We start from the raw sequence: 12,298 nt of genomic DNA on the forward strand, positions 1-12,298 counted from the left end.
AGTAGTAGTAGTGGTAGTAGTAGTAGTAGTGGTAGTAGTAGTAGTGGTAGTAGTAGTAGTGGTAGTAGTGGTAGTAGTAGTGGTAGTAGTGGTAGTAGTAGTGGTAGTAGTAGTAGTGTAGTAGTAGTGGTAGTAGTAGTGGTAGTAGTAGTAGTAGTAGTAGTAGTAGTAGTGGTAGTAGTAGTAGTAGTAGTAGTAGTAGTAGTAGTGGTAGTAGTAGTAGTAGTAGTAGTAGTGGTAGTAGTAGTAGTAGTAGTGGTAGTAGTAGTAGTGGTAGTAGTAGTAGTGGTAGTAGTAGTAGTGGTAGTGGTAGTAGTAGTAGTAGTAGTAGTGGTAGTAGTAGTGGTAGTAGTAGTGGTAGTGGTGGTAGTAGTAGTGGTAGTAGTAGTGGTAGTAGTAGTGTAGTAGTAGTAGTGGTAGTAGTAGTAGTGGTAGTAGTGGTAGTAGTAGTGGTAGTAGTGGTAGTAGTGGTAGTAGTAGTAGTGGTAGTAGTAGTAGTAGTAGTAGTAGTAGTAGTGGTAGTAGTAGTAGTAGTATAGTAGTAGTAGTAGTAGTAGTAGTAGTAGTAGTAGTGGTAGTAGTGGTAGTAGTAGTAGTAGTAGTGGTAGTAGTAGTAGTGGTAGTAGTGGTAGTGGTAGTAGTGGTAGTGGTAGTAGTGGTAGTAGTAGTAGTGGTAGTGGTAGTAGTGGTAGTAGTGGTAGTGGTAGTAGTGGTAGTAGTAGTAGTGGTAGTAGTAGTAGTGGTAGTAGTGGTAGTAGTAGTGGTAGTAGTAGTAGTGGTAGTAGTAGTAGTGGTAGTAGTGGTAGTAGTAGTGGTAGTAGTGGTAGTAGTAGTGGTAGTAGTAGTAGTGGTAGTAGTAGTAGTGGTAGTAGTAGTGGTAGTAGTAGTGGTAGTAGTAGTAGTAGTAGTAGTAGTGGTGGTAGTGGTAGTAGTAGTAGTAGTAGTAGTAGTAGTAGTAGTGGTAGTAGTAGTAGTAGTAGTAGTAGTGGTAGTAGTAGTAGTAGTAGTGGTAGTAGTAGTAGTAGTAGTGGTAGTAGTAGTAGTGGTAGTGGTAGTAGTAGTAGTGGTAGTGGTAGTAGTAGTAGTAGTAGTAGTGGTAGTAGTAGTGGTAGTAGTAGTAGTGGTAGTAGTGGTGGTAGTAGTAGTGGTAGTAGTAGTGGTAGTAGTAGTGGTAGTAGTAGTGGTAGTAGTAGTGGTAGTAGTAGTGGTAGTAGTAGTGGTAGTAGTAGTGGTAGTAGTAGTAGTAGTGGTAGTGGTAGTGGTAGTGGTAGTGGTAGTGGTAGTGGTAGTGGTAGTGGTAGTGGTAGTGGTAGTAGTAGTGGTAGTGGTAGTGGTAGTAGTAGTAGTTGTAGTAGTAGTAGTAGTAAATAACACGTTGCCAGTATTAATGAAGGTTGAGGGGTTTTTGGGTTGGTTCGTTGTGGCTGGCATTTTTAGATTTCGGGATCGATGGTTTAGGTGGGTGCGAGGGAAAGGGAAGAGGAGGGTTGGTTGAAAAGGTGAGGGAAAAGGGTGGTCTGAAAAGTAAGGGGAAGAGGGAGGAGAGGGGCAGTATGAGAAAGAGATGGTTGCCTCCTGATTTAATAGAGGTGAAGGTTGCTGATTTAATGGAAGGGGTGGGGAAGGGGAAAAAAGAAAGGAAAGGTAAAGGAGTAAGAAAAAAGAAATTAAATTTTTTTTTTAATTTTTCTTAAATGTAAAATATATTAGATGAATCAGAATATGACACGTGGCAAGGGGACTTGATATTGCAAGTTTGTGACCGGTATAACCAAATAGAATTGAAGACCCCCAAATCTTGGATTATTCGGGAATAATCCAAAAGTTGGATTATTAGATTTAAACAAGGTAAAGGTTGGATTATTTAAATCAACTTTTTCAAAAACAAATATACTCCCTCCGACCCCTAAATTACATTCATACTTTTAGAATTTATTCCTCACATAATAGAGAGGAGTAGGAATATAATTTAGAGACGGAGGTAGTACTCTTTATGTGGTTAATTTAATGAAACATTTTGACTTTCAAAGAGTTTTTAAATAAGTTGGTTGAATTTATTAAAATAATAGGCAGTGAGGTATAAGTTTGGGAGATAGAAGAAAGTAAAGGATTTTATGGGGACCATTAATTAGTAATTTTTTTTTTTTTTAAAAAAAAAAATAGAGAATCTATACTAATCTATTAAAAAAAGTTACTAAGAACGTCTTTGTGCCACGTAGACCACGCCACGTCATTACTCAATCAACTAGAATATTGCTTCATATTAAAAAATGATGATAAGAGGATTTGAACATCCAACCTTTTATAAGAAAGATAGTTACTTAACCATCTAAGCCAATCATAAGCTAATATATTAAAAGGCGTTACTAAGAACGGCTTTGTGCCATGTAGACCACGCCACATTACCTACTCCATTTCTCATACATGCCACATCATCACTACTCAATTAACTAGAATATTGTTTCATATAAAATAAAATGATGATTACCCAACCTTTTATAAGAATTATAGTTACTTAACCATCTAAGCCAATCATAAGCTATGTTATAAATATGAAAATAAATAAATGTATATAATTGATAATCACAAGGTCTAATTAAAGTAGCAACCGGTGCAACGCCCGGGCAACACACTAGTGTTATATATTAAAAAATAGGAAAAAGTTACTAAGAAAGGAAACGTTTCATTTATTGGGATTTTCCATTTGGTATCATTGTAGTCTAGGCTTTTCCATTTGGTACCCAATTTTTACTTTTATTTCAAATGGTACCAGTATACTTTCAATTTATTCTCTACTATAGCATTCCGTCAAATAGATTATGAAATCTTCGTCAAAAAAATTGATTGGTTAAGGTTTTTAATCTGAGTTTTAGATGAGACTTTTCCCGAGAAAGTGTTGGATTTTAAAATTGAAGATAGAAAAGGGTGGTTTGGGGGAGGGGGATGGTTAGCTGGGGGAAGTGGGTAGCCACCAGCATGGCAATGGGCGGTGATTTTTTTTTTCCTTCTTTTTTTTTGGACATTTAATTTAAATTTAGGGAAATTATCAATAGTACACCCAAGATTCGAGCGTTTATCAATGGTACACCTACTTAACTATTATTTATCAGCGGTACACCCAAGGTTTCACACACTCATCTACAGTAACCACTCCGTTAAACAAACGTTAATCCTAATCTATTTTTGGCCTTTTTAACTTAAAAAACTCCCTCTTTTTTTTTCCCCTTCTTTACTATCCCTCCTCTTGGAATCGAAACATTACCTCAAAAATCACCACTTCATACACAGGCAATGGATCACAGTATTTGTTTCCTCTAAGTAATGGTACACCACCATTCCCGTAACACTCATCTCCTATTCGACTCATCCCTTACAAAGGAAAATTAATCAAATAGTTATGATGACCATGCATAGCAGCATAACCTGAATTCAACCCGTACGAATCCACTAGATTACCACCTCCCCTAATTCCCAATTTAAAATCCTTAACACCCTTCTCATGTCTACACACAAAAGATTAAAATCCTCCCCCATTACCAGAAAACCTATTAAAACCCTCTAAAACCCTAAAATTCTCAGTCACATTACATGCACTCCCCCTAAAAACATCTGAATCTCTATGAAATTGTCCAATAACATCAGAATTTCCTACACTTAACTTCTGAAAATCTGTTGCTAAACCCAGTTTATAAAATTGATCAAAAGGGTTTACTAATGAAGAAGATGATCTATAAAATGGATTTTTGGCGTTGAAAAACGTGAATGATCAAAAGGGTTTACTAATGAAGAAGATGATGATGTTGTTGATGAACCAACAACAAACCCAGGAAAACAAAACCCGTAATTAGTAGAAGATTGAACAACACCCTCGTACATTTTTTGATGATAATAATGAGATTCTTCACCAGAATAATTATTATCAAGTTCTCTTTCACTTTTCTTCATCTTAGTTTAACAAACACCCCCCAAAATTACGCTAATATTCAACAATAGAATAGGAACAAAAAAAGTGAAACATATGACAAACCCAAATAAAATAATTACTATAAAGGAGGGTTAGTCTAAATAAAGGAGGGAAAGTAAAGAGGTATAAAATAGGGAGTTTTTTAAGTTCAAAAAAATCGAAAAAAGCCAAAAATAGATTAGGGTTAACGTTTGTTTAACGGAGTGGTAACTATGGATGAGAGTGTGAAATCTTGGGTGTACCGCTGATAAACAATAGTTAAGTAGGTGTACCACTGATAAACAGTCGAATCTGAGGTGTACCATTGATAATTTCCCTTAAATTTATTATTATTGTTTTGTATCTGATTAACATACAACACTTGGTGAATAATTTATCTATATATCAATATTTAATATACTAAAGTAATCCCTAGCCTTATTCCCAAAGTACACGTGTCGCGTTTCTATTAAAAAATTTCCCGCCAAAACCTTTTTTTTTTTTTCTCTTCTTGGTTCATAAAAATTAATAATATAGTTGATAAAAAAAATAAAATAAAATATGCAACCTAAAAAATAGAGCAATAATAACAACTTAGATAAATAATTTTATTTATTTTTTGGTATATTCATTTGAATCTTTAATCGTTAATATATAAAATGTATTGTTTGTTTTCTACTCTAAAAAAAGATTTTACACAATTTTAAATTTATAAGATGTCAGGAAACTAAAATTAGAGATATAAGTACTCGACATTATCGTATCTAATATAGTAATTTGATAACATAAATAAATACTTCTCAAACTTATAGAAATCTATAAAAATATTTTTTTTTGAATATCCGAGCATTGCTCTGGCAAAGAACTAGTATCTATTAACTATTATTAAAACAAAACTTGCTGACATCATTAAGGGACACATGCCAATTTCTTATTAAAAAATTTCCCGCCTAAACTATTTTTGACATCATCCTTTTTTTTTTCCTCTTATATTCCAAAACTAAATAAATACAGTGCTTCTTTTAAAATTAATTGATGAGAGTATGAATTTTTTTTTTTCAAATAATCTATAAACTAATACTAAAACAGAACATGTTTACATCATTTTTGACACATGTCATACTTTCATTTAAAAATTTTCTGCCAAAACAATATATGATGTCAAAGTTTTTTTTTTTTTTGGTTTATGTTAATCTACTTAGCGTATTTTTTAAAATTATGTTGTACGAGTATAGTTATTTTTGGAAAAAACCTGCATCATTAATGTAATGTAATGTATACTACTTTAAAATATTTTCAACACAACTAATCAACAATATTTTTTTTTTTCGCAATTTAATTTTAATAATTTTGGCCTTATTATTTCAATTTTCTTATACACATTGCATTTGTATATTTCATATGAATTGCCTCAAATTTTATATTATATCACAATATGGAAATTTTTTTTACTACCGTGCGATGTACGAGCACTAATCTAGTGTATACTAAAATAACAACTGCTGATGTTATCATTGCTTACATGTCATTTTTTTATTTAATTTTTTCCATCCAAAATGCAATGATGATGTCATATTTTTTCCTTTTTAAGCTGCCTTTTTGATATAGCTTTGAAAATATATTTCATTTAAATTTATATTTTTATAATTTTGGGCTTTCTACACATATTATGCTATTTAGTTATTTACGATTTTTTAACAATAAAAACTAACTATGTTAGATCCCGTGCCATGCACGGTGACCTATAGCTATATATAGTTATAGATTATTGATTGAAAACTATTATAATCATAAATTAGTAGAGGAATAATAAATTATTAATTTGGTATTTGCAATTTTTAGTTGTATCTTCTAATAAATAATAAACACAAAAGTAGACAAATAATTTGAGCAATATTCTTTCTTATTGTAAAACAGGTCATAAATTATTTTAAAATATTGATTTCGGGTTTATACTAAATTTATTTAGAAAGATTTGTGAAATATTTTTTTATTTGATATATAATTATTACTACATGTTAATATGGAATATAAAAAAAAAAATATTATTTTTGTAATTGATTTGTTTCCTTCATTAAAAGATTAAATATAACTAAGGATACACCAAAAGATGACATGTGTTTTTGCTGGTGTGTCTTTTAGTATATAATTATTGAAATTATTGATGATTATTGATAATATAATTTAATTGAAATTTCTTAATTAAATATGTAAACTATGTACTTTCGGGAATTGTATTTTCATATTTAATTAGAAATTAGTTAGGAAAAATGAGGAAGTTATTTTTTTTCAGTACGTATTAAATATAATTCAATTCTTATTTTAAAACTGTGCATTGCACGAGGTAAATCTAGTTTTTTAATTAAAATTTAACCATTTCTGTAAGTAATCAATAATCAGGATTTAAGAAATAAAACACATATAAAGGTTAGAATTATTGCAAAATAATAAAAAATCGAAATTATTTAAACTAAATTGTTGAAATTATTAAAGTGTTTTTTATCAAATATATACTCGTATACTCCAAAGTTTGTAAATGTGACGAAAAGGCTTAATTAAATAAATCTCTATTTTTAAAAAAATAAATAAAAAAAATCAAACAAACATATGAAGAATTTGAAACAACAATTTGAATTTAAATCTCATTACCTCCATCCTCATCCTCCTCATGACCCCATCTTAAACAAACCCAAAATAAAACCAAAACAAAATCAGAAACTTTCACTTTCACTTTCTCTCTCCTCCCTTACAATTCAAAACCCCTTCTCTAAACCCCCGCTCTCTTTTCCCCCCTTCATCGGAGATCCCAAATGACGGCGGTTGCGCCGCCAGTGCTCGGAAAAGAGCTCTCCAGTCCTCCTACTGACGGTATCACAAACCTTCGATTCTCTAATCACAGTGATCATCTCCTCGTTTCTTCTTGGGACAAGGTTTCTCTTCTCTTACTTTGATTTAATTTTTCTGGGTGTTTGTTGTTCGTCCATAATTTTGATTTAATTTTTCTGGGTTATTGTTTGTTTTTTGTTTGTTGTTACTTTAGACTGTTCGTTTGTATCATGCGAGTGCCAATGTGCTTCGAGGAGAGTTCAAACATGGCGGTCCTGTTCTAGATTGCTGCTTTCATGATGATACTTCTGGTTTCAGTGCCTGTGGTGATTCCACTGTTCGGCGGTGGGTGTTTTCTCTTTTAATTTTTTTTGTGATTTTTTGAATTTTTTGGATAATTTGTTTTTTGTTTGAATAAAATTTGATTCTAGTTTTTGAGGTTTTTATGTTGGAATTTAAGGATTATAGGCTTGATATGGAATACTTTGTAGAATATTTGGGTGTTTTGTTGATTTAAGTGTAGTATTTTAGGTTTTACAAGTGGAACAATTTGATATATTGGAAAATTGGACTCTTTTTCAACGTGGGATTTGGGATTTTATTGCGTGTATGTGAATTATGAGTCGATTTTAGGAGACGATAAAGTTGGAGTGTTAGGTAATGAAATGCTTAATATGGAAAGTATTTGCTTGTTATTTTTGTCCATAATTTAGGATTTGATAAATTCTCATTTATATTCTATGTTTGGGATATGGGATTTAAATTTTTTTGTTTGAGATTGCATAAGCATGGCTGCAGTGTTTAACTGAAATTATGCAATTGATCGACTTGATCCCCTGCAACCGACCTGAGTTCCTTCGGGTTATGGTATGTAATTGGTGTTTTTTTGTGTGTTTTGTCTTGAGGATAGATCTTTTCTTCTCTTCCCTTTCATGTACTCCTGCCATTCAATGTGTCAGGTTTATAGTTCTGCATATTCAGGTGTTTGTGATTGCTTGTTTGATCACTGGTTTTGGTGCGTGGTGCTTCATGATTGTAGCTTTTCAATCATTCTACAAAAAAGTAGATTCCATTAGTATGTGTCGTTGAAAATGGTACTCGTATCTTGTATTGAGTTTCCGAGTCTTGAGATTGGTAATATTCGCTCTTACTTATTGACTAGTGTGATTGAATGGTTAACCTGCTAGCGGATAACATTCGGTCCAGCTGCCCCAATTTACTTATATCCTTATTGAATATGGGAAAATATAAGGTGCACAATTATATATATGTTGTTGAAAGTGGAATTGGACTGATTTAGTTGTTTTATGTTTTGGTTTTCAGGCTTGTCTTCAACTATGGAAAAGAAGATGTGTTGGGAAAGCATGAAGCACATGTACGTTGTGTGGAGTACTCTTATGCCACAGGTATGCTGGAATTGTGCTCGGAGTTCAGACAACTTTCAATTATTTATTCTCTTGCTAGTAGACAGTCATCTAAATATATAGATCAGAGAAACCTTCTGTTTCATTTGGTGTTTTGTTTTTCCAGCTTAAATGACCAGGGTTGTATCCTAGTTTTGCAGTACCTGGTTCTCGAGCTGCTTCTGACATACTTTGTGTTTTGTTGTGGTTTTTGGCTCAGCATACTAGGTTTTTACTTAGGGTTGAGCTGAGTGGAGTCATGATTTGTCAGCAGCTAGTCACACTGCTCAGAGTTCAGGATAGATTCTTGAGTGAATGGGATTCTGGTCACTGTTTTGTTCTTGCAATGATATATAGCATAGTCGTGATTAGTGTTAGGTTTAATTTATTCTGATTTGGTATTCTATGTTGCTTTTCCTCTTTGTCAAAACTTGGGCTTAATGTAGTTAGCTAGTGAAGTTAAAAACTCAATCATCTCACTTATCAGAATTCTATGTTTGCATTCTCAGTTGCTTGATGATGTAATCATCTCAAACCGTAAGTTGATTGAGGATGAAATATTGATATCTCTTGGAATGGTGATGTCCATAGTTTCTGCAAGAGCATGTAACTTGTATGTTATTGGCAGTTTGTTGCACCGTGTTCTGTTTGAGCTTGTGCCATTAAATATGACTTACCTTGCTATTTTTCAGGGCAATTGATATCAGGTAGCTGGGATAAAACAATAAAGTGTTGGGATCCCAGAGGTGCAAGTGGGCAAGAGCGTACACTTGTTGGAACATATGCTCAACCAGAACGTGTTTATTCTATGTCTCTTGTTGGTCACAGATTGGTAGTAGCAACTGCAGGCAGACATGTGAATGTCTATGATTTGCGAAATATGTCTCAGCCCGAACAACGCAGGGAGTCTTCATTGAAATATCAGACTAGATGTGTGCGTTGTTACCCCAATGGAACAGGTATGGACAAGTGCTAGATTTAAAGTTGTTTTTATTGGTTTAAATCTTTTAATGCATAATTATGAACTTTTGAGTTCAAAAGAAAATTACCCAGGAAAAAAAGAAGCAAGTAATTATGTTTTGGTATAAGAGGTTAAGAACTGAGGATGAGTTCTCAGGCTAATAGCTAGTTAGATAGCATCACGTCTATGATACGGTAGCCTTTTGAGATCAGTTGAGGTCATATCCTCATCTCTAATTTACTAATTACTATTCACCTGATATGCCTAGGATAATTCAAATTGGTTTATTAATTACAATGATAACAAATTTGCCATATTGGTTTGACTTTTGAGTGTCAAATAACCTGGAGGAAACCAAGAGTTGATTTGCCAAAAAAAAAATTAAAACTAACTTAAATCTACTCTTTTAAGTATTCAACTTTTATACGGTATTAGATTTGCTAAATATTGTAAGTTGATTTATTGTAATTTTTTGGAGGTTATCAACTGAAGGATATTTCTCAAGCTATGGTGATAACTTTAATCATGTTTTGACCGATTGGATAGGTTATGCTCTGAGCTCAGTTGAAGGTCGTGTAGCAATGGAATTTTTTGATCTTTCTGATGCTGGTCAATCAAAGAAGTGAGTTCAATCCTTTTGTTCATCCTTTATTAGTGTATTGTATGCTTCTTTTCTGATTTTTTTTCTCTGTAATTTGCTCATGATAGCCCAAACTCAATGTGGCTTATTGGTGATTGTGTAATATGTGTTGCCCCATAATAAGTGTTTGAACAGATGTTTTAAGTTTGCAAATTGCTTGGATTTTCTAAAACCACTTATGGGATCCATTAGATTCTCTCTACCCCCCCCCCTCTCTCTCTCTCTCTCTCTCTCTCCTAGAACCTTGATTGTGGTCCACTGTTGGTTTAGCCAGCTTCGGTTGATGTTGGGTGACCCTTAACTGTTTATGAGTAAGAGTATGTGACTGAAAACATATGCTTATCACTTTTATTAGTCAAATTGTACATAATGCTCATGGTTTCTTATCACTTTTATCTTTGACATCGATGTAGCTGATGGTTAAAGTTTTGCAGATATGCTTTCAAATGCCATCGGAAGTCAGAGGCTGGAAGAGATATTGTTTACCCTGTAAATGCCATTGCCTTCCATCCAATGTAAGTTTTTGATGATATTCCATGTTTAGCTATGATCCCCACTTGTTGAATTTATGATGCCCATTTAGGATCTTATGACTAAAACAAGAGAACTTGTTTGATGTGTACATATGGAGTAACTAAAGATATTTGAAAATAACTTGTTTGGATAATTGTTGGAAAGCTGTAATGGAGAGCAGGTCAATTAAAGCTCTTGAGCTATATGATGTACTTGGCGAGTTACTGAATGTGCATGAGAATGTAGCACTTTTATTCTCATTTATTTAGTATATCATTGTAGGACTGAAAGATTTAATATAGTGTGTTAGACGTACTAAGATTTTTTAAGTTGACATTCTAAGATTAGGTGCTAAACAGTTGAAAGGTTAATGCAAATGATGGTTCTTTTTTTAAGGAATTTTTTTTAATTTCTACGAAGTATAATTTAATAAAATAATGTGTTCTGATCGAGTTGATTACTCAATTTTTATGCCCTTGATGGACATCAGTGTTCATTATTCCTAAACAACACTGCATGTAGTAGATGTATATCTTTCTCGATTTTCACAAATTCACCAAGAGTATTTGTAGCTATTCACCTAGTTTTATAGAGGTGTGCATTCAGTGTAAAAATACTAGTAAATGATCACGCCAGTCTATATTCTCTATGAAATTAAGGGTGTATATATATGAGTTGAAGATGCTGGTGAAGTAATGGTTTAAGGATGTTTTGAACAATCATACACTGCTTCACAGGACAAGGTTTATAGGAAGCTTTTGCATGGCATGATCATACTACAGTTGATTTAAGTTTGTAATCTAGACATCAGACATGTCGGATTGAAAACATTGTGTACTTGTTTGTAGGTCTTTGGATGAGAAACTTGACTTACTTTTGATTAGAACATTTTTTTTTTTTTTTTTTTTTTTTTTTTTTTTTTTTTTTTTTAACAAAGAACCGAAACTTAAAAAAAAAACAAATGTTCTATTAAAAAATAATGATTATTTTCTTGTTCGTTTGTACTCAAGAAGTTACAGCAGTGGTGCATGTTGCTTTTTGTTTTTTATTTAAAACATTTATAGATTTATGTGATGTTTATATGCTTTGCAGCTATGGAACATTTGCAACTGGAGGTTGTGATGGAATTGTGAATGTGTGGGATGGAAACAACAAGAAGAGACTTTATCAGGTACATTGTACATATGACGACTTATAGCTCAGCTCTGTAAATTCATCTTTACCTTGAATAACATATTTAATCTTTATTCATCTTGAATTTCAGTATGTGAAGTATCCTTCAAGCATCTCTGCATTATCATTTAGCAGAGACGGTCGTCTCCTAGCTGTTGCGTCTAGTTATACCTACGAGGAAGGAGAGAAACCGTAAGACAATGACACTTAGCTCTCTTTTTTATGCCTTGTCGAGTTGTCGCTTTTGATTGCTCATTGACGTTTACATGTTTATGTTTGTTTTGCAGTCATGAGCCTGATTCAATATTCATCCGAAGTGTGAATGAAGTAGAAGTCAAACCAAAGCCTAAAGTATATGCTAACCCCCCTGCTTGAATGAGTTGAGCAGCTTTGCTCGACCTCTTTTAGTGTTTCAAATCATCTAGGTATAGCTTTACACTATTTTGCTTCTTGGTACCCAAAGAAGCGTATGTGATCAAGATGTAAAAGGGATTGCAGATAGTAGTTGCTTGATTCCGAATCCAGGGCTGTCTTGCATGATTTGATTGTACAATTGCATCTCTTATATTTTCTGTTAACGCACAGCCTATTTCCTTCAAAAATTTGTTTGCGCTTGCAACAAAGTGAAGAACCTTACACCCTCTAAACTGAATCAACTCTTAGTTAAATTAAGAATGTCAAATACAATTCAAAACAATCCTAAGGATAAAATAAATTAAGAGTAACTTCATGATTTTTAATCATATCTACAAAGTTTGTTCATATTACTGTGTAACTCAAGGAACAAATTTTCTCTTTCAAAGCCTCTTCCTGTATTGGAGATAAATTTTCTCTTTTAA

General features: G+C 32.9%; 1 protein-coding gene across 1 annotated transcript; it reads left to right on the forward strand.

Moving 5' to 3' along the window:
* Positions 1-6,356: 6,356 nt before the first annotated feature.
* LOC110692640 (mitotic checkpoint protein BUB3.2-like) lies at positions 6,357-12,095 on the forward strand. The gene is made up of 9 exons (XM_021869672.1): positions 6,357-6,873; positions 6,984-7,114; positions 8,093-8,175; positions 8,865-9,131; positions 9,680-9,755; positions 10,208-10,288; positions 11,379-11,457; positions 11,551-11,651; positions 11,747-12,095. The coding sequence occupies exons 1-9, from the start codon at positions 6,754-6,756 to the stop codon at positions 11,832-11,834; spliced, it is 1,026 nt and encodes a 341-aa protein (XP_021725364.1). The 5' UTR covers positions 6,357-6,753; the 3' UTR covers positions 11,835-12,095.
* Positions 12,096-12,298: the final 203 nt, after the last annotated feature.

This window comes from Chenopodium quinoa, unplaced genomic scaffold, assembly GCF_001683475.1.
Source record: "Chenopodium quinoa cultivar QQ74 unplaced genomic scaffold, ASM168347v1, whole genome shotgun sequence".
NCBI classification, from domain to species: Eukaryota; Viridiplantae; Streptophyta; class Magnoliopsida; order Caryophyllales; family Amaranthaceae; genus Chenopodium; species Chenopodium quinoa.

Bases quoted from the DNA above. Each gene is read 5' to 3' on its own strand.
- LOC110692640 (XM_021869672.1), top strand. From the start codon at position 6,754: ATGACGGCGGTTGCGCCGCCAGTGCTCGGAAAAGAGCTCTCCAGTCCT. The intron at 8,176-8,864 runs GTATGCTGGAAT...GCTATTTTTCAG, and splicing joins GGAGTACTCTTATGCCACAG to GGCAATTGATATCAGGTAGC. The intron at 9,756-10,207 runs GTGAGTTCAATC...AAAGTTTTGCAG, and splicing joins GATGCTGGTCAATCAAAGAA to ATATGCTTTCAAATGCCATC.